We start from the raw sequence: 26885 nt of genomic DNA, 5'->3' as shown, positions 1-26885 counted from the left end.
AGCTTCAACTAGCTACCTCTTTCATTTCAGCTATATTAGTCTGACTAAGCTATAATAAACTTTTTTTCCGTATTACAATTTTCAGAGTTCATTAAAGATTGTCAGATTCCCTCTAATTCTTGCTGATGACTAACCTGTGTAGCGGTTTTGCAATTATGATTTAGTTTCTTCAAATTCACTGTGAAACAAATTTCATTTAATCCACTCTGAGCACAACTATTTTGCTCATTTTCCCACAATATTACAATCTCTTCAGTGGATCGATGACCATAACTCTTCTGTATCAGTTAAGAAACATTATAGATCCAGTTTGGTTTCACAGATGCTTAAAGTTAAAGTTACAGTCATCTGATATGAACATGTAATGTCCGGAAGACAGTCCTTACATTACCACATTACTCTCAAATATCATGCCACAGTTGACCTCAAAATTATAGATTAGCATTATATGACAGGTTTTTTACTTTAGAAGCTCCAACTGACCGATGCAACAGCTAATGGCTAAAAATAAAGGTGACAGTTGAAGCTTCTTGGAAATTCTGGCATCAAAATATGTCATATTCTTTAACTTCCAGTCACAAATTTAGCATGTCATCTTTCAGTTTCATGCAAGACTCTGGATTTTCACTGTGTCCTCACTTCAAGACAGATTACGTCAATCACTGCATTGTGGTATCCTGTTCCTGACAGGCTGATGAACTGTGCTAACTGTGACAGTCAGTGCAGAAAGTTACAGTCAGTATGCATTGTTAGGGAGCTTCACTCATTTGAAGCCTTGAACAAACTGACACACCGTTGATGTCACTTTTTCATTTATTTTAAGTTCATTTCAGTGATTTTAAGCAATTTTAATGTCTCTGAAAAAGCATCTCATGACTGTTAATCAGTTGTTCATTCAAGCTGCTATGGAGATTGGTTCACATTAGGTCGCATTGACATTCATACATTTTAAGTCTCAATAGTAGAAATATGTTCAATTATGACACTTTATTGATATGTTTCTATTTTTTCTTCAAAATATAAAAAGATAGATCATGAACATTCCATTGAAATATACTTTATACAGTTCTTGATGAGTTGTTCTTTGTGTTCCAACATTTCAAAAATAAAATCCGGCATAAGTCACAACCAGATACTCCAGTGACCACCTCCTCCCCCCATTCACTCTCCTACTAAGACCGTAGTACAATGGACTAGTACCTAAGTCTGTTTTATACAATTTGATGGCATGTAAAATGAACATACATCTTTCATCTTTGGAATGCTTATGTGAATGCATGGAGTTAGTCCATAATATTAGATGTACGAATATCGATATGACTTTTGTGGTGTTAGTCACATTATTTCTAAATAAAATATTAAATATATTAGAAAAATCTATTTAGTATGATAACATTTCCTAAAACAACTCTGGTCTTAACACTTTGTAAAATAAAATATTTTTAGATTAGCGTGATTGCTAAGTCACTCTATGGAAAGCCATAAAGCCACTACACATGTGGTTGCAATCATCTGAACTGATGACAGAACATCTGTGTCTCAGGGAGCATACAGTAAGTGTCGATCAGTGGCATTCGTGGTGCAGATTGCATACAATGTCCTCAACTTAAAAAAAAAAAAAAGAAAAGAAATAAAGAAACAGGCACATAAAGAAATAAAATAGGATATCAGAGTGGATGTGTCCACACAACACCTTCCAAACACCTGGAGAGGACATGTCGTAATATTGTCACAACACATAGTAGCCATTAGTTTAACAGTGGCACCTACTTACCATGTAAAGCCTCTTTGTTGTTTTTGGTTATGTGAGTGTTACACAGGAAATCTTTAACATTTTCTAACAGATTGCAAACGTGAGAAAATAAAACAGACTTAGCACTCTCAACATTGTAACTCATTCTGTTCAACATGACTAAATCAAATGGCAGTATTATGCAATAGAAAAGGAAAGACATCTTTTTCAGCCTGGTTTTGGCAGAGCAGTCACAATGTGGAGAATGAAGAAATGGTGAACTTAACAGTGACAAACAAAGAAAGGAAAAAAAAAAGCACTTGGCCAAGAAAGCACAAACAGCTGGATGAAGCACAAAGTTTTTGCAAGTATGCACACCATTGCTAGAAGTTTGCCTCTGAAATATTCATGAACATCTTTGTGACCATCAAAGCCATAGTTGCTTAATGCCTTCCAAAATGGGAACTAAATTGGGAGTTTTAAAAAGATATGGGACCAAAACAAAATCCCATGGACCATTTTTGCAAACAGACAGAAGTTAGAACCTGTAAAACCTTGAAAAGTCTATGTAGTCTACATCACACAACTGAGTCTCATTCTGGTGAACCTCCAACTGCAATGTACTGGGAATGGACAGAGGATCATTCAGCTGCTTGAGCTGAGCCCTGGACCAGCAGGGCCTGAAACTCACTTTGAACACTAAACCAAGGTTGAGGTGCTTGGAGAGCACTCAACATGAGTTGCTTTTTTTTTTTTTATTTTTTTTTTTTTAGCAAGACATTTTTTTGATTCAATCTTCCCTGGTGGACACTGGTATCTCTCACCCTCTGTTTCTCACAACACTTAAAGTACTTCACTGACATCATTTTGGAAGCTCTGGGTCTCTTTGATTGGTGCTCACATGACTGTGTGTGCTGTAACGAGCTGCCAACTAGCCAGCTGGATGACGGTAACTCCATGGGTAATGACGGATGCAAGGACCTGACCATCTAAAAAACGAAGATGAGCTACCTCTACACACTCATGCTGACACTGCGAGTGTGAGTAGTTTTCAGTTGCCTCTCGGAGGAAGACGTTTCTGCTCTACGACACGGCACAGTGTTCATAGTTATCAAGACTGGATTCATGACAAACAATGATAGGAGGCTAAGGGGATATGTCAAGACTCTGTTCCCCCCATCGAGAGATTATCAAGTCATAATGCATGCGTTTTTTTACACATCACTGTGAGGTGTTCACATTATCGTCGTCTATATACTAGAATTTATTATGTTAGAAAGAAAATAGCAAAACACCTACATCCACACACACCACCGACACACCTGAGTCCTTTAAACCACACACAAACTTTGGAATGGCAGTTGGTTCCATGCAAACCTGAAATTTCTCTTGATTGTTCGCCAATGTAGAATATTTCATAGTCTGTTATTGGTCTTTATTGGATAACCTGCACTTGTACTCCCATTTTTCTACCTAGGACTACCGGAACAGAACTGCCCATCCCAGCAAAATCCTGTCATGGGACATCCAATGCCTTCACGAATCTCTTTAACACTGAGGCGTTGAAGACACTCTCGAGGTCCTCCGTTTGCCCTGCTACAATCATGTGACAACTCTTATATTATTGCCAAAGGAAAAAAAAGCAAACTATGGGTACTGATCAAGCAGTCAAGGTTGTGGGATGGAGAGCTGTTGTTGTAGAACTGCTGCTACGGTCGTTGTGCAAATGTTTCAAGGAGGAAAACATAGACTTTTAACAACAAACATCTTTTGCGCAAATGCTATAGCTTGGCAAAGTCTTGAATGATCGCTGTTGGTTGAATGATTAGAAAATATACGGGTCAATGCATAAAGTAAATCCATGGCAGCGGTCAAAAACACTGAAATGAGGAATGTAGGGCAGTAGTAGCAGAGAGATTTCATCAAACAAAACATAGTTCAGGGTGTACTTTGCAAACATACATGTTTCAATATTCACATTTTTTTTTACTTTTCAAAACAAAATATAGCTCTTCTCTTTCATTATAATCTTTTTTAAAACATTAATTGCATATAACATTTTTTTAATTCATTTTATATATACTTTTTTTTGTATCTCTAGCACCCTTGTCTTCAACTAAGGGCTTGCAGAAAAGACAGTCATGCAAAGTAGTCATGCTGGTAAACAAAGTTACAAAAATGCATTATCTTTTTTTTTTCATTTGTTTATCTCAGCGTCCATTCCTTTGTCCCATGTCTTTTGTAGGCAAGAGTCTGTCATTGCTCATTGTCTTTCAGAGGAAAAAAAAACAAAAACATTTTCCCAGTGCTTGCGGGGAAAACAGCTTTGCCAGAATATTCACTTCCCATCTTTTTCCAGGACTTTGACTCCATTTCATGACGCCAAATCTTCTACTGACCCTTTCATCTGATTTTTTTTTTCTTTCTTCCATTCTGGACCTATTCTGCACCGAAACCTCCTCCGAAGCCATGGATAGTTGATTTCTTTATCAAAATATAGATTTGTTCTCTTTGTACACTTCCACACTTGCTCTTCTCTTGGTCCATTTCTTCTCATTATCCCCTTTGGCTCCCCTGATGGGCCATCCTTATCTTAACATCGACTTGCCTGTGAAGCAGCCGTTGGCAGCATGAGGAACAAGAGAGAGATGGGGCAGTATTCATCTGGGTATTCTTGTGCCTAATTGGCAGTGTTGGCCTTTGTGTTAAGGGGAAGGTTTATCCGATTGGTCCCTTTCAAAATGATAACACATCATCTCCAGCTAATGGTTAGTTTTAAGTGACGTAAAAAGTGTTCATGTGGTAGGAATGTTCTTTTCGTTGTAATGCAACAGGCAGGCTCCATACTGAAGAAAGCCTTGTCTCTAGGACTTCTGTTTTGTCTTCTTTCATCAGTCTTTTTGCTCCTCGCACTGTGGCAGTCAGACATGGGAAAAATACTTGTGATATCTGATGTGCATATAGGGATGGGATGCTAGAGGCAGTTACAGGGCTGAGTTCTTTTAGAGGAATGACTTTGTACCAAATAGAGGCAACGGCCAGTATGTGGGTGAGTACAAACCTCATCCTAAATGGAACAGTTCCCCTTGTCTACTGTACATTACAGAAGGTCGTTCAGCAAGTGCATGCTACAGGACCTTTGGTTTCCCACATGGATTTCTGGGCAAGCCCATAGCAGTACATGAGAGATAAAGATAAGTCTTCTTTCACCATTTTCTTAATGTTTCAGGTGAGGCTAAGTGTACAGTAAATGCTATACATGGCCAGTTTGAGCTGATGCTACATGTGCTTCATTTGGTCAGCTTCATAGTTAGTGCTGTTTTGATTATCTCAGTACTTGTGATGAGGGCAGTGTTTCAGTCTGATAGAAGTGAATGGAAGACATAAGTTCAGTGGCAAGCATGCTATACAAGTGCTAAAATTGAATGAGGGACTATAGTATGGGTGTTAAATACTGTGCATTTGTGATTGATTTCATACGCACTGTTTGTATTTAGTGCATCTTTTTTTTTTTTTTTGGAACATCAAGTGTCTTAATGAGTTAAGACCAATCCTTTGTCTCTCATGTACTCTCTCTATTTTTTTTTCTTCACTTGACAGGAACCCAAGAGGAAAATGACATCTAAAAGATCCTTTGAATGCATAAATTCCTCTCTCTTTGAACTGTTGATGGATTGTGTCAAGTTATTTCCCAGCCAACAAATGCTACAATATGTTAGCAGAGATGCTACATTGTTCATTCAGTCCTTTGTGAAGACAAGTGTTTATTTTTCGGAAACTTGTGAAGTTGCTCAGTTGTTCAGCACTGAAGATGATACTGAGTTGGTCATCATACAAGATGGCGAGTATAATGTTGTCAGAGATATGTCATCTGGAATGTGTAATCAGGAGTCCTTTTCTCTCCCAAAGTGTGTCAGTGCAATGCTCAGTCAGTTCGCCGAAAAAAAAAGGGGAAAAGGTCGGTCAGACAGTTGTCAAAAATGTGGTCGGAGTTCCAAGAGGCTGCTTTGGTAACAACGTGAGGAGCAGACCATAAGATTTTTTAATTCACCATTAACCTCTGGTCTCTCTCTTGTCACCCCAAAGATCTCCTTTAAACTGTCCATCCGTGTCACACCTGTCGCTTACGTGGCTCCCACCGCAAATTTGTGTTTACCGCTTACTGACTCCTCATTAGAGAGAAGGCGAATGCTAGAAACTTAACACTGTGAAGACAAGAACAGAAAGCCATTAATATTACGTTCACAGAGAATAAACATGCTTTGTAAGAAATTATGTTCAGTGAAACTTATAACTTACAACATTTCAAGTAAACACTTGTATCTAGATTGGTTTGTAGAAGAAGTGCTCAACAAATACAAACCAATCTTGGTCATAAGTTGATTTTTCTTATCGTATTTGGAATTTGCCAATTACATGGATTTCCATAACACAGTTCAATAGTGTTGCTGACATTACATACAATATTGAAGTAATCAGGGATTACCATTACCTGTGAACTGCTGGTTAACTGTGCATGTTAGAATGAAGTGCACGCATTTAAACTAAAAATCTCGAGAACATACAAACAGAGATTTGGCAGATATTGTCGAGCAACAAAATCAAGAGAATGCGACAATAAAACTGGTGGCTGACAATATCAGAAAAACAAACAACAGAGTGAATGAAAGAAGCTGCCAGCCAACCAGCCAGCACCAGACATACCAACCATCTTTACAGGAGTGAATCATGTACAGTGCCTCTCAAAACCAACAGGACTAGGTGATAGGGAGATGATGACCAGTTATTTACTAGTGTGTGTGTGTGTGTGTGTGTGTGTGTGTGTGTGTGTGTGTGTGTGTGTGTGTGTGTGTGTGTGTGTGTGTGTGTGCGCGCGCGCGCAAACATTTCCATTTGAATGATATGTGCACTTCATGGAAAAACACATTGTTGACAGATGGACACATACAAACATACTCAGTGTTATTTGTGGAGGTTTTTCACATTAAAAAAAGGGATTCTTGCACTGTGAATCAAGCAGAATTCAGGAGGCTGAACCTCCAACTCAAGCAATGCATCATGCAAACACAGGTGCAAATTCAAGAAGATGTTTTCCAGCAACAGTAGGCTGAACATTTTTAATTCTTTGCCTAAGGTTATGATAAACAATTCCTGCATCACACGTGCTGCATCATGCATTCTTTACCAGGAGATTAAACACATCTGTTGTGGTCTTGCCAACAAACATCAACCCAATACAAACAGTATCCTTTATTGCAGCTCTTCCCGTCTGCTCTTCTTTCACCCTCCTCCTCTGTCAGTCTTGGAGTCTTTGTGCCAGATTTATACATTTCCGTATATACTTTTTTCTGTGTTATGCTTCAGTGCTCATAAAATCTTGCACATGCACACAAGTCTAAAGACATTACCCATTATTTGATACTAACACACCATTGTTTGTTTGGACACAAACCAGACTTTTCCAGTCTTTTCCTGCCTTTGTTCTGGCACCAGTAACATCCTGAAACAGTGCCAAAGCAGCCTTTGTGTTGCTATACACAGCTATTATTTTGGACACTGGTATTGTAAATCAGAACAGCTTACTGTTCAAGATACTCGTACGTCAAAGTGATGATAGTGTCGATATGTTATATATATATTATGCACCATAGTAACAGACATGAAGAGGTTTATCTTCTCACTGCACAATAGAGTTGATCAAACAGCATTTTCCCTTCTTGCTCTCACAAATTAAAAGACTGTTCTTAGAGATCCGCAGCATTTAGTCTTCCTATGCTCACTAAATCCAAATAGAATAGTGTAACAGTCTCTGCAAGTCTCTTTTTTTCTCAAAGCCAAATCATACATGCCTTTCAGGATACATTAGTAACAATCACTGAAATATTTACATTTCATGTACATTTATATTCAATTTATATTTGGTATAATACAGTGCATTTATCCCATGTAAGACCAGAGACCAGAGAATGCACTCAGAATGGTGAGTCATTGGTCATTTCAGCTGAATTAATAATAATATGCTTTGAAAATAACCAGGTCAAGGTACAAAAAAAACAATAAACCAACATAACTTGTTTTGGAAATACACAGTTGATGTGTATGTAGACAAATCACCTTTCTGATGACATATTAAATCATTCATCTGTTAGATTTGTGTGTTAGGAAACTTCCTGCCCCACACTCACAAAGTATACATAGATATATTCATTTCATATGACTTTAATGTATTCACATGTGTAGATACAGATATGTACATATTCAATAATAACCACTGACCTATTAAGCATTGCTTCAAAGGTTTAGCTAGTTAAATCTAGCTAGTTTGCATGAACTCCTAAATTGACATCAGAGCCTACAGGGGCCTCATAGAGGCACTTACAACATCTGCCTGTTTTGTTTACTTAAACAATGTTTACATCAGAGTGTCCTAGGTGATTTGCATTGGCCACACATATGAGATTCTTTAAAATCAACAGAACCACAGTTATGACATTCTTCAGATCCATGTTGACACAATAGAACAGCAAATATGAACAAATGCACGACTTCTGCAATCATTCATGTTCAAATTAAAGCGGTGGTGTGTGAGATTACATCACTCCTCTCACCCATCGTCAGTCGATTGTAGCGTTAAAGAAAAACATTCCACTGCAGAAATACAGTTTAGGACGGACGGACATTTTCCTTTACCGTAACAGAAAATGTACATTCCAAAGAAGGAGGCATAACAGTAGAATTCAAAGTATCTGCAAACTGTAACATCCACATTGTGGAGTCATTTCAAGATCATACAGTATGCATGTGCGCTTAGAAGGTTTAAAGAGGTTTTGTGCGCTGATGTGGACTAAGATGCCAATCAACGTGTGTCATTTTACACTTCCTCATACATTTTTCTTCTGTGCTAGCACAGAGTTTCCCTGCTTTCCCTAAGTTCAGGTTGACTTTATCCATTAAAGAGCTGCTGTCAGAAATGCTCGGATTCACTGGAGAAACAAGGCGCTGCATGCTGTTTCAAATATTTTCAGACAACACTAAATTATTGTAACTTTTTGACATCATAATGGTGAAATGTAACAATACTGAGTATAAGCACGACTATGAGCAACTTCAGTCTGAAAATATGTGCGATGGCCTTCAAAAACCCGTATCAGACGAAGCCAGGCGAGCATTACCTCGGTGCAGTGACTGTATGCTACGATCTATCCTAAAAGAGACACTTCAACTTTGATAAACCTGCAGTCCGCAACTCATTCAGGCATTCAAGCGATGTCATCTTCAAAGTACTGCATATCTAAGTTCTCAAAGTTTAGGGGTCTGGAAGCACGTTGATTTTTAGACAAAATGGCAATCAGGACTATTGATTATGACAGTATCAGGACCTGCCACTTTTTTTTAAACAAGTATGGAAATACTCTTCCTTTACACCTGCAAAAAATTGTTGATTCTAAAGCACTTACAGTTTTCTGGTGATTTCAGTCTTAGTACATGTCTGTTGTCAACAAACGTAAGGACAGTTAAATACAACATCTCATCTTCTTCACAAATGTTATTTTAGACAATCAGTGGCACAGAAAGGTCATTCTTCACAATGAAATACACATTACCAGTACAAGTGAAGAAAATACAAAACTATTACAAAACTTAAACAATTAAAAATGGCAGCCACAACATCAAAAAGTCTGAAAGACCAGTAAGACCACATTGACTTGAAATAAAGACAAAATGGTTTATGTCATCGGAATACGTTCAAGAATCAAACATAATAAGGAGACTGTCTAAGAAGTCTGTGCATTTGTAAGATTAAAAATAGATCTGCATATTTACATGTGTGTGCACAGCATGTTTTCCAGCATTAAAATAATATTGCATGTTTATTGCATATGTGAATGTGTTATTATTCTTAATCTTTTTCTTTCTTTTTTTTTTTTGCTCAGCTTTTAATGCGAGGATGACAACCTGAGGAAGGACCTCAGTTACAAAAATAAAAGCTATAACTTGCCTATTTATAATTATTGAGGGAAATGGTGTATTGTCACCACTGTCAATTGTTTCCAGAGATTAGCCAAAAGATTGCACTTATTTTAATTTTTTTATACTGTTTTAGACAAACATTTAAAACAAAAACAAAAAAAATGTATAAAATATATTAGAAAAAAAAAAAAAACATCAAAAGTGAAGAAGAAGCAAAACATATTTAGAAAAGCTGATGTCCTTTGGGTGGTGGTCTCACATGTCCAATATATTCATTTGTTGTAATATGGTTTGTGTCTTATGTCAACATGCAAGTTTTAAAGGTTAGTAACTTAACAGTGACTGTTAGTAAAGTGCATTTATTATTTGTATCTATATAATGAATTATGAAGTCATCCATAGATGACTTTATAGGAAGATTTTCTTGTAGTTTATTTATCTTTAAGCAACTTTCTAAATACATTTGATTTTGATTTATTTGAAAAAATGTACGAATACAGGTACATATTTCATTCAGGTAACTGTCCTCATTTTTTTCAAAAGTCCACTCAGTCGTTTACTATCATCAAATATAAATGATTAAATTGTGCTCCTTTGCCAACGACTGTCTGGGGAAACACAACGCAGTTAGCATGTACGTAGCTCGGCAGGTCGCTGTACTCGTGAGGTCTTCAGCTGCCCAAATGTTAACCGTTAAGTTTCAGGTGCTAAAAACGGGCTAAATCTGGTGCTTCACGGTGCTTCTGTCTTTGAGAGACGGCGAGCGATCGTGTCAGAAAACTAAAGCAAGCACGGATGCTGTAAAAACGAAAACATCTTCATCTTACTGCTCATCAGGCGACCTTAAGGACTTTGAATGCATTAAGTAACGAGCTCACTTCAGCCCATGTACCGCCATCAATCACAGGACTTACACATTGTAATGGTCTCCAACTAACCTCATCCTGCCCATTATGATTGTTATAACTGCATATACGATGATAATGAGAAGTATATATGAATGTATTAGACGACATGCGTTTTAAAGGAAGTGACTGAATAGACCTTTAAATGTGCACTGGAAGGTAACAATTGCATATATGTGATCCTAAAACAAACTACAATTTTCAAAAGTCGTGTTAGGCTGCACAGTTGAGATAGCTCTTATGGTACAATACTTTTCATTTATCTCGTATCTTTTCCTTTAAGCTAGGTTTTTTTTGTTTTTTTTGTTCTTCTACATTGCTTAGCTCTGCGGTGTAAACTATCAACATAAAGTGTCCAAAGATGTCACAATGGGAAGATACAAAATGAAGTGTTAACACTGAGACTTATAGAAGCCAAATCTGTCTCTTTTTTTTTCTTTTGAGAGAGAATTACCAAAATGATGTCTACACTGTACATACATCGATATTCACAAAAGACAGAAAGTAGAAACCTATCCAACATCAATATAATCTATGGATGTATTTTTGTCTTTGGCTAAATGAACTATCTGAAGTATCTTGTTTCATGGTCATTTCTCTGGACAGTGTGTTTTGTTTGGTCCAGAACATTTAAAAATGGATGTCCATCTATACACTTAATTCTATAATGTAACTGTGCACATGTTTTTATTATGTTTTTTTTCCACCTTTGACACTATTTTATTTACTAACCGATCCTTTTTTTTTTTTTCATTTCTTCTAGTAATTGAAAAACTGTATCTTTAAAGCTAAAATTTGTTTTGACCCCATCAGCTAACCCAATGCATGCATCATAAACCATTAGTTTCACAAGACAAGAGGTCATTCTTTCTACATTCAAGTTCATTTTATGTTATTGCTATTGTTTTTGCTCGGTGTATGGAGGCTTCAGGGCGATCAGTCCAGAGCTAATCCACTGCATCTCTTATCATCCAATCATGAACGTCCTTTCTGCTACAAAATGGAGGGGATGGGGGAACGACAGCGGCGCAGTGGTCCTGGGGCCTCATAGGTTTCAAAGGGTGGGCTAGTGATAGGAGCGAGCCGCAGTGATGACCCAGCCATTCCCGATATGTTATTGAGACTGCGAGATTTCTCATAGCCCGTTGCTTTAAGAAAGATTATTTTAACCATCAATCGATTCATTAGATCAGATTTTGCATAATTGTTTTGATATCGAATGCAAATAAAATAAAAGGGAAATCATAGTTGAAATGTTTGAGCATGTTATGACAAATTGTCCATATTCAGGTGGTTTATTATGAAGTCAACATGAACATGAGGTTTAAGATGTTATCAGAAGAAATCGTGAAGGAAAAAAGAACAAATGAAGAATAAGAGATTGAGAAAGTTACCAAATCATAAAGACATATAAAGGACAGACGAGGACAGACACAGACAAGACAGACAAGACAAGACAAAACAAGAAAATGCGAGTTATGATATGTCTTTTTTTTTTTTTTCAAGAACAGAAAAGCAAAAGATTCTTAGATATTAAGAAATTCAACACCTACAACAGGCCCATTGAATAAAGCACCCAACATTTTGTCATGTGAAGCGTAATGTGCAATGTTCAGGTGTTTTAGACAACTATTTGGCCAAAACTACACACTTTTACAAAAATACACAGTAGAAAATACTCAGATGTCACTGATACAGGAGTTGACCACGTGAAGTTTTTGGTGAAAAAGCTCAGAAATATACCTCTAATGAAGTTATGTAGAATAATGAATTGGTTTGCGTCATGTTTCATAAACAGCCCACTTTGCATTTGCTTTTGTTTCCTGTAAACTTCAAATGGCCAACACAGAAATATCCTCCCTGCAACACTCAAAACCACTTCCTATCCCCGGTAATCGCATCCTGTAATGGAGATCAGTTCACATTTTCTTTACAGTGGGAAATGACACACGCCAAGAGAGCATGATTTATTGAAAAAGTCCACTTGTGCAAGTGAAACTGAGGAATAATGCACGGTGCATGCACCGCTGACCATATGTTGCCATAACCAATAACCAATTTATCCAAGACAATAACGCATTAGCCTTTGTGTCCTTTCCCACTGTATTTTTGGTGTGTAACACAGCATGCAGATGTTGAATTCACCTTGTCGGAAGCAACCACTGAGTAGGTAGTGCTGTGCTGACGGAGTGTTGTTGCATCAGGTGAAGTGAGAAACACCATTGGTAGGTAGCAGTTAATCTGCCCCAACAATGGCTCATTGACCATTAATGGGTGGAGTTTTACAGTTTCATGGGAATGTGTTACATTAGCTGAAATTAATGTATATTTTTGTCAAACTCCAACCATCATAAGGCCACATTCAGACAACAAAGAACACCCATTGATACAGCAGAACGCCCTTTGTGCCTTCCTGTTAAAATGGAAAAATATGGCAAAACTCCACCACTCTGTGTTACGCATCATTCGAGCCAACCATAAATAAAAGTCCTTTTTTTATTCTGACTCGCTCAGGCACATTAGTCGGATGGCAACTCAGTAAAATATTGATGATGCATTTTCGCTGGGTTTCTAAGGCTACATCCCCCACAAAGATTTATGGGAAGTTGTCTGGCCAATCCGTTGTGCTGCTTCATTCTCAAGTTCAGTTCCAAAAGTATTTTGTTCATGCCAAATGTGTCAAGACCAATTGTCAGATTGCATCAAATGGAAGCCATATTTGTGATGGTTGTTGAGTTGAGGGGCAACAACAGGAGGAACGAAGGGTGAGGAAAACCTCTTTTTACTGCAGAACTACAGCGTTGCCGAAAACTTAATGCTGACAAAAATCTCTTAAAGCAAGAGATGGTTACTGTGAGTTTTAACCTTAAGATATTATAGAATCAGACTATTTTTGATACATGATGGGCCATTCAATGTATTCTCATGAGGTATTTACCTCTCTGTATAGTAGTTTTCATTGTCAGTGGCGGATTCCGCCATTTCCATGCTGGATTCATGAGAGATTCACAAGAAATGATGTATGCATGTAATCCATATTAATTTTATCTCATTTATATGAACCTCACTGTAAAGTTTTTGCTCTCTAAGACTGTGTCAGAGCTACATTAAGTTTCTGATTATGCAAACCGAACATGCAGCTGCTGCTGCTTCACATGAAAAGCATTAGCGCCAACTGTGATCCGTTTATCAAAAATGTGTATCTAAATGAACTATTGAATGTGCAGCTGGTATAAACCAAAATGCTAACATGTAACATAATTACTTTCAATAGTTTGAGTTCTAGAACTTAAATGAAACAGACAGTTTTAATGATTTGTTTCAGCTGTTGAAATCAAATAAAATGTAAAATTACTAGTGCTGTACATTAATTCAGCTGCTACAGTAATGTCCCAACAGCTCATACTAGAGCATTTTATTCAGCCAAAGTTATGCCACAACTTGTATTAAGTTAAATGTGTAAGCAACTGCTTTGCTCGGGTGCTATCATTGATGAACAATGACAAATGTCCTTTAGATATTAATTATGGCAGTTCAAAGGAATAATGTTGGGAAGCTCATGAATGAAGTCACTATAAAATGTTATATTCCACTAAGAATTTCCTTTGGCTCTATTCAATTTTGATCAATACTCATTATGTTCCATTTACAGTATGATCTGAAGATCTTTACTATCTTTTTTGATGGCTCTGTTGCATTGAACAAATGTCTTTCATTTGGCTCTTTTCAGTCTGAAATCAGAGGATTTAAAACACTTGTCAAGTGCAATGTGAGTAAAATATGATTAAGAGAACAAAAGAATTCCGATCTGTTGATTAGATGAAGGTGAAACTGATGAAGAATAACGTAGAAAGGGCAGTAATGTGATTGTGATGGTTTTCAGACAAACGCAAAGCTGCGTTTTCCAATCAAAGTACCTGAAACTTTTAGCCCCAGGAACGACTTTTTAAGGAACTGAAAGGTTCCTTCAGTCCATTGTTGTCTGCATTTCCATCATAGTCTAAACATCCATGAATATTAGATAAATTAGTCTGCTAACATTATGAAGTGATGGCTATTTGTACACATCATTTTTACAGTAAGGCCTGGATTTAGTTGTGGATTTGTCATATGCTCGCTTCTGCAATGTGAAAAAACAAACTGTTTGCCGCTGCATATTTTTAAAAATGGTGGCTGAAAAAAAAAAAATGCTGCAAGTACTTGACCTATCAGAAATGTTTGTTCTGACACTGGTCCCTGCAGTGGAAACACACTGAGCTCCTCCAGAGGCCCTAAGTCCCTGGGGAAAGTTCCTACGGTGGAAATGCAGCTCAAGTGATCAATTTGGCTGCCTGCTTTGCAGCCAGAAGTAGATTGGTACATTAGTTTGCTACTGCTGATGTATACTACTTGGTAACATCCAAGATAAGGATAGGTTTCATAATTGACAATAGAAATGCCTATAAAGTTAATCATGTCTCAGCCACTGCAGTCTGTCACGGTCTGCTAGCTAACTCACTGTGCTAAGTAGCGTATTTACAACATCAACAGGGGTTTTGTGCTCTGGGATTGTCTATCAGGGGAAATGGTGAGTCTGGCTGTCACTGTAGTCAGTGATGACATAATTCCTTGACAAAGTCACACTTAATTTGCACTGTGGAGGGAGCGCGTACCTACCTACAGTCAGACTTTAGTTACACTTGCACTGCAGTGGCGGCCTGAGGATGGGATGGAGAATGAGTGTTAATCACATAAGGAGGAGGTTATGGAGAAGGAAGATACAGAGGAACAGAGAGGGAAAACTGCAAATATTCTTACCAGAGGGTTTACCAAGGAAATAATTATGTAAAGCAAAACAGCTTGAACTGAATTAATAGACTTAACCAGTCTTGTATGTATGTATGCATGTAAAAGGCAGAGAACTACTTAACCGCCTCTATTACTTTCTATAATTTTGCATTTGGACACCCAAGATCTGCTGACTGTTGGGATGCTTTTCTTGGCATGGCCACATACTGTATCATCCTTACATGTGATCAATTGCCTGTTAAAGATGGTATGATCTCCTGTTACCCATAATTAGATGTATGGATCGCTTCGTGACCATTACTGAAGCCACAGTGTGTCCATACAGTACCTGGAATGTCTTTTGGGGAAACTAGATGACATGAAACTGTATCTCGCATCCTCTTGTTAGCTCAATGTAGGTCACATAGACCTATATGCACCAGTTGTTATAATTAAAGCCCAAAGGCATTTAATATTTTATATATATACTTCTCATATATAAACATAAATATTTATACATACATACTGTATATATATGATGTACTGTTTCTTTTATAAGGTAAAAATCTGGCTCAGATAAAAGGATATTTGCAGAGTTGTGATGACGGAAAATAGTAGGAAACACAGAGATTATCACACACACCAGACCATGCATGACAATGTAGAACAAGTTTTACACACTGTTTGTGACTACAAGAGAACAATGACAGACAGGAGGACACTGACAAGTGTTACCACACACAACCCGTTTTCACACAAATTACTTAATAGAAGAAAGATTTTAGGAGTTACATGTTTTATTTGGTTGGAGCCTGTTGCACTGAGCCACTTCAGATAAATAATATTGGGTGAGATGAGAAACATTTTGGTGGCCAGGAAGTGAAAACCTTTGGTCTTATAATTGAAGAGACAATCTATCCTAATCAATATGATGATTATGAAGAGAGTTATTATGAATTGTGGTCGAGGAATGAATCCACCCTGTTAAATCTAAAAAAAAAAGAAAAAGTTTTTCTGCTTTTGGGCCAAAAATATATTAAAATAGTTCATATTATGGGTTTGGTTATACTTCATAATGAATAATGAGCTATTTTGCCAAATAAGTCCTTGAGAATGTCCTGAACCAGTGAGATTTGTGTCATTTTTATGCTGATTAATTTCACTGTTTTGTGGCCAATTCCCTTACTTATTCCAATTAATAGATAGACAGATAGGTGATGGTCAAACACAAAGGAGAACAGCTGTACAAAACTCAAAGACATTAAGAAAAAAACAAACCATAACCACTGATAACAGCAAAACATGTGAATTCAAAATAAACATAACTTAATCCTACAGTCATACTACAACACATGAACACAAGTCTGTACAAAATCAGTACATAATACTCCACAAATGTTAGAAACACAGCACATAAATAAGCACAAAAACCCAAGAAATAACAGAAAAAAAAAAGAAAACAGTCGTACACACAGTGAAGAACTGTAAGAGGAGAGGGAGAGAGAGAGAGAGAGAGAGAGAGAGAGAGAGAGAGAGAGAGAGAGAGAGAGAGAGAAACGAGACCCTTGACAGTCCAGAGGAGTGATTGGGAGTGGACAATCAAAGGGGTGATTGACTGTTTGACCTTGGTGAGACATGCATATTGCGGGAATCGTAGGAAGTTGAATGGCCGACAATCAAAGAGAAGAAACCAACAAGCTAATAAAAGAAGTTGGCAAAGACATCTTATGCGTGTCACTACGAAATTAATCACAATTGAAGCACACAAGAATGAGTTTTAGACAGCATGAGAATCCCTCTTTAAAAACAAGAAGGAGAAGGTTCGTCAGCAGCACAGAACAGGGACAGTAACTGACATGAAGCCAGTCGTTTTTTTGATAATTTTCTTCATATTAAGTACCGTTTGTCTTCTCCTAAATCACAGATGTTTCTGAGTGATTGTTAGGCTGCCATCTGTTCATTGTGTGAGAGGTGAACTACACCCTGGATAGGTAATATGCCTTTAACAGAGCTATCAAAAGCTCCAGAATCAGCTTCCAGAGATGGCAAGAAGCACAATTTCTCTGGTATTAACTGTAATTATTTTCTCCGGTGCACGGCTGATCATATTAATTAATCAGGAAACAAGGACCATTATAGATCCCCAACTTCAGTGTATGAATTACAGCGTACAACTTTTCCTGTAAGACGTCCAAACCCTGAAGCGTCACCCGAGCGACTCCAGCACGTCTTTTCTTCAATGGACTCCTGACTTGCTTTAAAGAGGGATTTTGATAGCACTTAAATTGCAGTTTAAACATAAGAACCATTGAAACTAAAGCAATGTCAGGGACCTGTAAGTGAAGGGCTTGGACAGCTGAAGGTTTGCTTACCTTAGACAGCATGTAGCCACTTTTCAATCAAATCTGTCAGAGTGATTGTATGTCTACTTGCTCAGTAAGTGTTTTGGTCCCTAAGCGCAGATTATAATCCTTTTGATTTCTATCTAGGTCTCCACAGCACAAATACAAAAGGTCCTGAACTTTGGACTACACTAGGCACTGAAAGCACAGATACATGGTCTAGGGAGTAGTATTTCAGATCCATTACACGCTCACAACACAGTATTTTGTAAATAAGTACTGTGATAACTCGCTTTTTCTTTTTTTTTCTTTTCTTTTTTTTTTTGACAAAGCTGAAGACACCGCACAATCACAGTTTAAAATGACACAGTTTACTTTTCAGCGTGCCATGTTTCAAGAAGTACTATCCCTTGACCCAGATGGCTCCACTGACCCCAGTGACCTTGGTGCTTGGAAAGATTATCATTGCACATCACTGCGCTCAGTGTTACAACTGAAGCTGTCAGGGCTGTCCAATTGATTTTACATGAAATACAGCATATGCACATGTAAGTATGCACCTCTTTGGAAGCGTGGAATTTATGCTCGCACAGAAGGAGTAAGTGTAGTTCAGTTAATGGTTGAAGACTGAGCCTGTGCATGACTACATGTGCATACATAAATATAGAAATATATATGTATATATACATATACACAACTGTAAACAATTGTGGATTTTTCAAAGCATAACCTTTCTAAATTGCAGTGTGTGCTGTTATTTGCCAAGGTGGAGGCCCGTGGGGTAGGGAGTAAGACGGATAACCACAGTAGAAGGGAAAAAGAAAATTAAGCCACACACAACAGCACAAACACAACACTCAGACGGCATTGAGAGGACAGAGACACAGTGTAATACACGTAAGAATGAAAAAGCCCACATACACACGCGTGATATGACACAACCTGAAGAGAGAGACAACAACAACACAGAGGCACATCAGACAACAACGTGACCCACTGTTCCCGTTCAATCTTCTGCAGTGTATGTTTTATTAGTTACTGACACAGGACACGACAACTGGGTTATTTTCACTTGAGCTGCTGGATGTATTTGCACACGTGCACGCCCACACGGGCGCGCTCTTGCACTCATGAGTGTATGCAAGTTTTAAACTCTCACACAGACACAAACACACAAGTATAAACATATTTGTGCACGCTACTTGTTATGGGTGTATATCACAGTGCAATCCCACTTTCTTTCCAAATATATATTTTTTTTTTTTACATCTTGCACATGAGCTCAGAAAATTGTAATGAAGCAAACTTGTATGCAGGTAAGATATTGGGCTGAGGTTAGGTTTCATTGTATAAAATACCTCACAAATAAGATGGTGAGCCCTAAAATGCCATTTGCCACCCAAACCTTAATATTCAGATTTAGGCACTACCTAACCTTAGCTCAACTGTTTGCATCAGCCTCTTTATACTTAAAATTGACAGCACACTTTCCACATGTTCAGGCACAGAGAGGACTCCTCACAGGCAACACTTTAAACTCCACTGAACATGTAGACACAACACTGTGGAAATGGTGGTGTATTTGTGATTTGAAGTCATGCATAATGTGCGTGTGTGAAAGTGAGTGCCGGTGTAGCTGTATTGCTTTGTGCAACTGCAAAACATGCTATGTCATGGAGAGCCAGATCAAAATTTCTGTGTGCTTTCAGTCAAAAGTTGACTATGGGCTCCTTTACTTTGAACTTTTGTCAGTGTTACCTCTGGTCTATGGTTTGATCCAGGAGGAGGTGGAGTTTGCATTGAGGTCCTGCTGTAACAGAGACCCCTCCATCTTATACCAATCCTCAGTCAGAGGGGAGTCTGGGCTGGGTGCCAGGGCTGCTGCCTCTAGTTTGTTGTCAACAGGGGGTTTTGAAAGTTTGGAGGGAGTGTAAGGGAGTGTTTTGGTGCAGGTTGGTGGCAGTGGTGGTAGTTGGATTGCAGTAGTAAATGAATCAAGGTGATAGGTTTTCATGAGCACGAAGATAATGCACATGGGGTAAAAAAAAAAAATGGGAGGGGAGGTTACGGTGTAGCACAAAGGAAAAGAATTGGGAAATGAGGGCATTGGTTTTAAAGATGGGGCAGAGGACAAAGGGGGTCGGGAGGGAAAATGTAATGCAGGTTAGAGAGGGAAAGTCATTACAGGGAGAGGGAGAGGTGGGGGGAGGGGTGGGGGGGGTTCAGGGCAAAATAAAAAGGAGGATGCAAGGCAAGAGAGAGAGAAACAGAGAGGGAGAAACAGAAGTGACGAGAAGTAAATTAATGCATGGTCAACTGTCTGAGTCCAGAAGACAGAGAAAGACAGAGATCATTTATGAGCATGAATGAATGAATGTGACATCATGGGACACAGAACAAAATTCACAGACACCGTGGAAAGATGGAAGATGATGAGAAAGAAAATGGAGAGAGAGGAAGAGGGACAAAGAATCTTGTCTGACTCTGACAGAGGAAATAAAAATACGATACCAAGCAGTGATGGAAACAGAGAGAACATGAACGTGAAGAGGTGGAAACAAAGAGAGCAGAGCAGAGGAGCTAAGTGTATATGCATGTGTTCCATGACTGGATATGTGTGTATGCTTTGCTGCTAGCTGAGTAGTTGAAGTTTCCAAAGTCAGTTTCATGTGTGCTCTCTCATCGGACCCACCTTTGGAACGTTTGGACCGGATCTCATGCATAGTTACCTATGTGTGCTAATCTGCATCGGCTGCACACTGAACATATATAGTATATATGTTGTAAGTCTGTCATACCTGGCATCTTGCTGTGTGGATCTGTTTACATAAGATGTGCATGTTTATGTATTTGTCTCCTGGTGTGAAACGTACCTTTCCGCACATTCCCATCTGTGGCACGGAATTCCCTGGTGTTGAGCAGGAAGCAGGCACGGTCCTGCTGGTAGCGTTCCCGGGTAGGCCCCCGCCCAATAGGGCTCCTCTCGTCTGGGCTCAGCACCTGGTCGATGGTGGGGCAGTCCTCGTTAGCCAGGGCGGCTGAGGCTGCATCCCCGTTCTGCTTGGAATCTAGAGGCAAAGCAAAGGAGGAAACCACATACAAGAGGAACTATGAGAAAACCAGAGAGATCAGCATCGTCTTTATCAAAAATGCTTTCAGAACTTACAGAAAGCAGTAGATTTCTGTCAAGGATTAGCATTCTGAGGTCTGTAAATAGTATAAAAGCATTAAAACAAGTAGGATCATTTCAAAATGATGATACCAAGAAGTAATTAAGCGCAGTACCATACTAAATACCACAAGTTAGTGCTTAAATATGGTGCCAAAAAGTAATCAGTATATGTACACATAGCAGGCTTTTGGTTAAGTCAGAGGACTATCCTGGAAAACTGTCAAACATGACGACTGGAAACTAATGTCTCTTAATGATTGGGAATGACTGCTGTAGTAGCCGCCCACACGCTCACTGAGGCATTATGTTAAAATATGCCACAGAGCGAGTGTGTTGTTCTTGTGTTGGAGCATGTAGCGATGATACTGCAGAGCAGTCTTGGAGCCAGTTATCAAAATTTTGTCTAATACAACTTCCAGCTGAAAGATCGACTGACACAACCTAAAAGAAACCTTTTTAGGCTGGAAGAAAGCCAAGCAGACTGGATATACAGAGAGCACTGATGAAACCAATATTTTCTGGCTCACTGATGACTAAGGCAGTAAAGTAATGCATTAAAAGTGCATTATTGTTGCATGTGACTGACGCCCTGATGCTGCAGCATGTAAAGAGAAAACAAAGAGCCAAATTACCTCTCCTCCTGATTTTACTGCTAATGCCAAGGAGAAAATATGTGGAGTCAGCCCAAATTGATATGCATTAAGCTGTTTTAATAGATGACTGAGTTCATTTTCCTTCCACAGTGTTTGTTTTTCACTGGCAGATGGGCGCCTTAAGGCAACTGTGGACCTACCAGTTGATCATACATTACACATGAGTTCTGATGGCCCAGTGATTTCTCTGGGGTGGGTCCAGAATCAACTATGCATCACTTCTTGATAGTACTCCCACTTGTCTCTCTTGACACTTTGGCGCTCTAATCCTGCACCAGACCTCTGAAATCGTCACCGTATGTGCCTAAAACTGCCACCAGTGTTTTACCCAGTTTACTTTGATTGTAAACCTGTGAACAAAAAACGTGTGAGCAAAGCAGGAATTTGACACTTGTGTGTTTTTGGTCTGTCAAGAGATAAAACCAGATCTCTCACCTCTGTTAATCTCTATAATTTCTTCTTGGGCAAGAGGACAGTCACCCCCTATGCCTCCAGACCCCATCACTCCACCCAGGACATTTCCCAAGAGCCTTTGCGGTGATGCAGTAGCCATAGCCAGGGCGTCTGGCTTGCAGTAGTTGGGGGAACCTGGTTGAGGCGCTCGGGGGATATGTTTGTTCTTCTTTTTGGGCAGCTTTTGTTTGGCCATGGCCAGAGAGTAGTACATGCCGAAGTTGTTGACAATTACGGGTACAGGCATAGCAATGGTCAGCACACCAGCCAAGGCACAGAGCGCACCCACCAGCATCCCTGACCAAGTCTCTGGGTACATATCTCCATAGCCCAGGGTGGTCATGGTCACAACGGCCCACCAAAATCCAATGGGAATGTTCTTGAAGTTGGTGTGGGCGCTGGCTGTTGGGTCATCTGGGTCTGCGCCAATTCGTTCAGCATAGTAGATCATAGTGGCAAATATGAGGACACCAAGGGCTAAGAAGATGATGAGCAGAAGGAATTCATTGGTGCTGGCGCGAAGGGTGTGGCCAAGGACACGGAGACCCACAAAGTGGCGGGTCAGCTTGAAGATTCGGAGGATACGGACAAATCGGACAACACGGAGGAACCCCAGGACATCCTTGGCAGCTTTGGAGGAGAGACCACTCAGGCCCACCTCCAGATAGAAGGGCAGGATGGCGACAAAGTCGATGATGTTCAGGGTACTTTTGAAGAATTCCAACTTGTCTGGGCAGAAGGTGACTCGCAGTAGGACCTCAATGGTGAACCAGATGACACACACTCCCTCCACGTACGTCAGCCAGCTGTCAGTCACCACTTCGTACACAATCTCCTCATGGGTCATGTTGCCCACCGTGACGGTCTCTGTCTTGTTGATGATGGTGTTGAAGGCCTCATGTGTCTCCATGCAGAAAGTGGAGATGGAGATGAGGATGAAGAATAGGGAGCCAAATGCCACATACTGCAAGAAAGGGAGGCAGAAAAAGAAAGCGAGGGAAGGAGAAGGAGTCAGTTGCAAATCAATAAAATCCAGCAAGACGCAGAGAACACACACAAGTGCTAAATAAATACTAAGCTATGTACGGAAACTGGCGTATTGTAGGGAAAACTTTTTCTTACTACATTTTATTCTGTAATGGTCGTCTACTGTATATTAAAGTCTTCACATGCAAAATGTGGACCATCCTGAAACGGATGTTTCACCCAAATTTGATGTGTATAATTAAAAAACCTGATAAAAACCTGTTTTATAACAGATCAGAGGGCGAGTGAATCTGCCCGGAAAAGGATCGTGGCACAGTTTGACTGTTGTTGTTTTTTTTGTCCAAAGACAATCAGACTCATTAGGACTGATCAAATTATATGTGACAGCCATAAATGATTGCGATGAACAATGAAGTCATAAAAATAGATGTGCTGTCAGTATCCTGTCATATTGTGTGCCACCAGGAAATGATGACTGATTAAAAGTTGATCAAATTATTAGCAGCAATACTATCAGACTCTATATTTGGTTCTAAGCAAAAGTTTTGTTTTACATTTACAATTTATTAAGATTCAATTTGAAAAATACGAATTTAAAACATATAACACCTCACACACTTTTGGGTTTGGATAGGTAAAGCACTTTAAGCCTGAGCCCTACCCAAGAAAACAGTGTGTCTTCAATTTTTGATCAGATATACATGACATAGAGAGAAAAATACATTAAAAAAGGGGAGAAAATTAAGATTCATTAATGTAATCCAAAACAGAAAAAGAAAAATTGATTGGAAAATGATAGAATAAAATTTATTTGTGTTACTCTGCTAAACACGAGGATAGGACATGAAAAGAAAAAAAAAGCTCTCAGGATAAGATCAATAACTGACTGATAACATCCAGTAAATAGTCCGGTAAATGAGGGAGAAATGCCAAGTTTCAGTCCCACAGCTCACTGCGTGCTGAGTTCAAGTGTCAAAAGATGAGTTTGGTGCAACTGTCAGAGTGAACAGCAGCTTTCCAGTAAACATACATTTGTTTACAGCTGTAGAGTATGATGTCAGGCCCTGCAACCACTTGTGTAAGTTATTTTGAAATCTTTTAATATTCAGAGAGCAACGACGTTGACAACTTTGATCCATTTTTTAAACGCACATTCAACGACAGCAGCCCAGAGAAAAACCTCCTGCTCCTTCATGTCACTGACGGTCCAAGTAAGCTGCAGGTGCTTCAAGTAGCGTCACCCATTCCTTCATCATCACATCATGCACTCTGCTGGACTCGGTTCAAATTAGACTTAAATTAAAATTATATTAAAGATTTTCTAGGTTTTTCTTTATTGTTGTTCAAGCTGCTCCCTGGATTTTTTTTTTTTTTTTTTGTCTTAAGGCAAAGTTCTGGATTGATCCATAAGCTTAAAGCTATATGTGGATAAATTACTCCAATACAAACTGCCTCCCTGTTTTTACAAGAGGACATAGGTAATCTTGTCCTTGAAGTGAACTTGAGGTTTACATGAAATGCATTTGTAACGACAAGCCTTAAGCTACCTTTCCTCAGTTGTTGTTATTGCCATTGCTTCTATCCCCTTCCACATCCTGGGACTATTGTATTATTATTGCCCTTTCTATAAGAGGTAGCCTCTCTATACTACAATGTCTTACAGCTCTATGATTGCTTTTTCATGTCTAAAACTTTGTCCTCAGGGTAAAATAGAAAGCAAAGTATAAGTTAAGTCATAACAGCGTTCCACCTCAGAGATCTCTGTTGTTTTCTCACTGAGTTTACTTCTGCTTTTTCATCACTCAAAGGCAATTTTCTTAACATCGGCCATCTGTGTGATCTGTGTCTATATGTACCCAAGCTTCTTATCCTACTGTAACCCGTTCACTTGTCACTGAATCAATTACAGTAGCGTGATAGCACCAGTGTGTGCATGGCTACTGCACATCTTTCCCTATTGCAGTCCACTCCTACAACCCCTGCAGTGTATTTATAGATGCAGTATACTTTGTGCTTTATCAAATAAATAATAAAACACAGACACGGCCTGAAGAGCAAAAGAGAAAGGTAATTCATACTTGAGTGGAGCCCATATATATAAGAAGCCTGAGTGCCCTTGGTGCATTGTGTGTGACCGTGTATTTTCGACATCATGCACTTATGTAATATCAAGAGCAACATACGTATAAGAGGCAGCGTTATAACTAAGCAAATGAAGGGAACCAGTTTCGGCTATTCTTCTTGAAAGGTCTCGCTTCTGTCTCTCAGCTTTTCTTTGAATTGGAAATTGGATGAGAGCCTACACACATTTTCTCTGAGTGCCTTCACGACAGAAACAGACTTAAGGCTCTCAGCCACTGTATTTATTGAGGAGATTAGCTGTCAAGCGTTTAACCAAAGGAGTGACCTTCCAGCAAAGTCAGCAGTGTAGTAGAAGTCCATCTGGAGTTTTCAGTTGTTGTATTGGCTTCTGTTTGTTGTTAAATTAGCAATGATGGTTGGGTCAGTTGCTTCACAGTAGCAGTTGGGAAAGACAATTTTTGATGATGTACTCTTATAGTTTGACGATTTCGATTATTGAGTTTTCTATCCTTTGTCATTCACACAACCCTCAACTCAACCAGCCCACCCCCCACACTCTCTCCGGCCGTTTTTCCTCTCCTTCTCCATCTCCCTACCTCTTTTCTCCTCTGCTATGTTTCTCGCTAGTCGGTGTCTGACCTACTTTCTCAGATTGCTGCAGTGCTCTCCCCCTCTGTATCGTGAAAACACACACACACACACACACTGAGGTTCTCAATCACCCTCCTACCTCTACCCCCATACCAGCCCCTCTGTCCCAGGCAAGCAGGATAGCACCAGCGGGACCTGCTCAGGATGCTCCCTCATTGGCTGAGCACCAGAAAACCTTCACATGGACAAATCAGGGCAATGAGGAGAGTTTTGCCCTGAAGTGATCTGCACTTCTTTTTTTTTTTTATGTTACTGTTGCCACTATTTCTTACGATCATATTAATGATGTAAGTAATATCACCACGGTTAGGCTGAGGAGATGAGCAGCACTGGTACTTGTAGAAAGTAATGAGGCTTAGAGGTGTGAGATCTGTCCTCACAGTGAATTTTTTCATGCTGCAGTGCTTTCAGACCTGACGAATGCTGTCATTACACCTGCATAAACACACACAAACCTACACAACAGAAAATAGTGCAGAACTGCAGTAACATCATGTCTTCTATGTAGGCTACACAGGTGGAGACACAGGAGGGGGTGGACAGGTGGGAGGGAGACCAGACGATGTGGATCCATGCGTAGAGAAGCACAAAGGGAAGAGCTGAAGCAATCCCAAAGAAAGGCATTAAAAAAAGTGAGAGAAAGGTGAGGACCGAACGCCAAAATAGTGAGCAGAAATCAAACGCTGGCAGAGGAAAGCATCCTGAGCTAAGCTCTGCGAAGACAAGCTGAGGTAGCTCATCGTTCTGATGATCTCGAAGTGATGTGACTGTGTCATGCGAAGGGGGCTTTTCAAAAGACAAGGAAGATGACAGAAAGCACAAAGAAACATTGAGAGAAAGAGTGGGAAGAACGGAAAAAGAGGGAAAGCTATCAGGAGTTTGAAGGCTAATAGTAAATGACAGGCCTTGGCCATGAAAGCGACTTCTGTCAAGCAGAGGGACAGAGAGAGTTCTGTATTTTTCCTGCATGAACATGAGGGGGACAAAGGGACAGAGGGAGATTTGTATTTTTTCTACATGAATATGTAGGAAACATGAACAACATGAACATGTTTTCCTACATGTTCATGTAGGAAAAATACAAATCTCCCTCTGTCCCTTTGTCCCCCTCATGTAGGAAAAATACAAATCTCCCTCTGTCCCTTTGTCCCCCTCATGTAGGAAAAATAC

At 39.3% G+C, this 26885-nt stretch overlaps 1 protein-coding gene across 4 annotated transcripts in view; it reads right to left on the bottom strand.

Moving 5' to 3' along the window:
- Positions 1-795: 795 nt before the first annotated feature.
- LOC139349304 (voltage-gated potassium channel KCNC1-like) overlaps positions 796-26885 on the bottom strand; it is a 48556-nt gene continuing 22466 nt past the window's right edge. Inside the window, exons 3-6 of one of the 4 annotated variants that reach the window (XM_070989941.1) lie at positions 21978-22959; positions 20591-20785; positions 19476-19604; positions 796-11756 (exon numbers count right to left, since the gene is read on the bottom strand). In XM_070989941.1, the coding sequence (XP_070846042.1) occupies positions 19483-19604; positions 20591-20785; positions 21978-22959 (1299 nt within the window). In that variant the 3' untranslated portion in view covers positions 796-11756; positions 19476-19482. Of the gene's footprint in view, positions 11757-16618; positions 18660-19475; positions 19605-20590; positions 20786-21977; positions 22960-26885 lie in introns of those variants that run through there. The other 3 variants (XM_070989942.1, XM_070989943.1, XM_070989940.1) reach the window with 3 other exon arrangements.

The sequence above is a fragment of the Chaetodon trifascialis genome, chromosome 21 (assembly GCF_039877785.1).
Source record: "Chaetodon trifascialis isolate fChaTrf1 chromosome 21, fChaTrf1.hap1, whole genome shotgun sequence".
NCBI classification, from domain to species: Eukaryota; Metazoa; Chordata; class Actinopteri; order Chaetodontiformes; family Chaetodontidae; genus Chaetodon; species Chaetodon trifascialis.
This window is presented reverse-complemented; position numbering and strand designations above follow the sequence as displayed.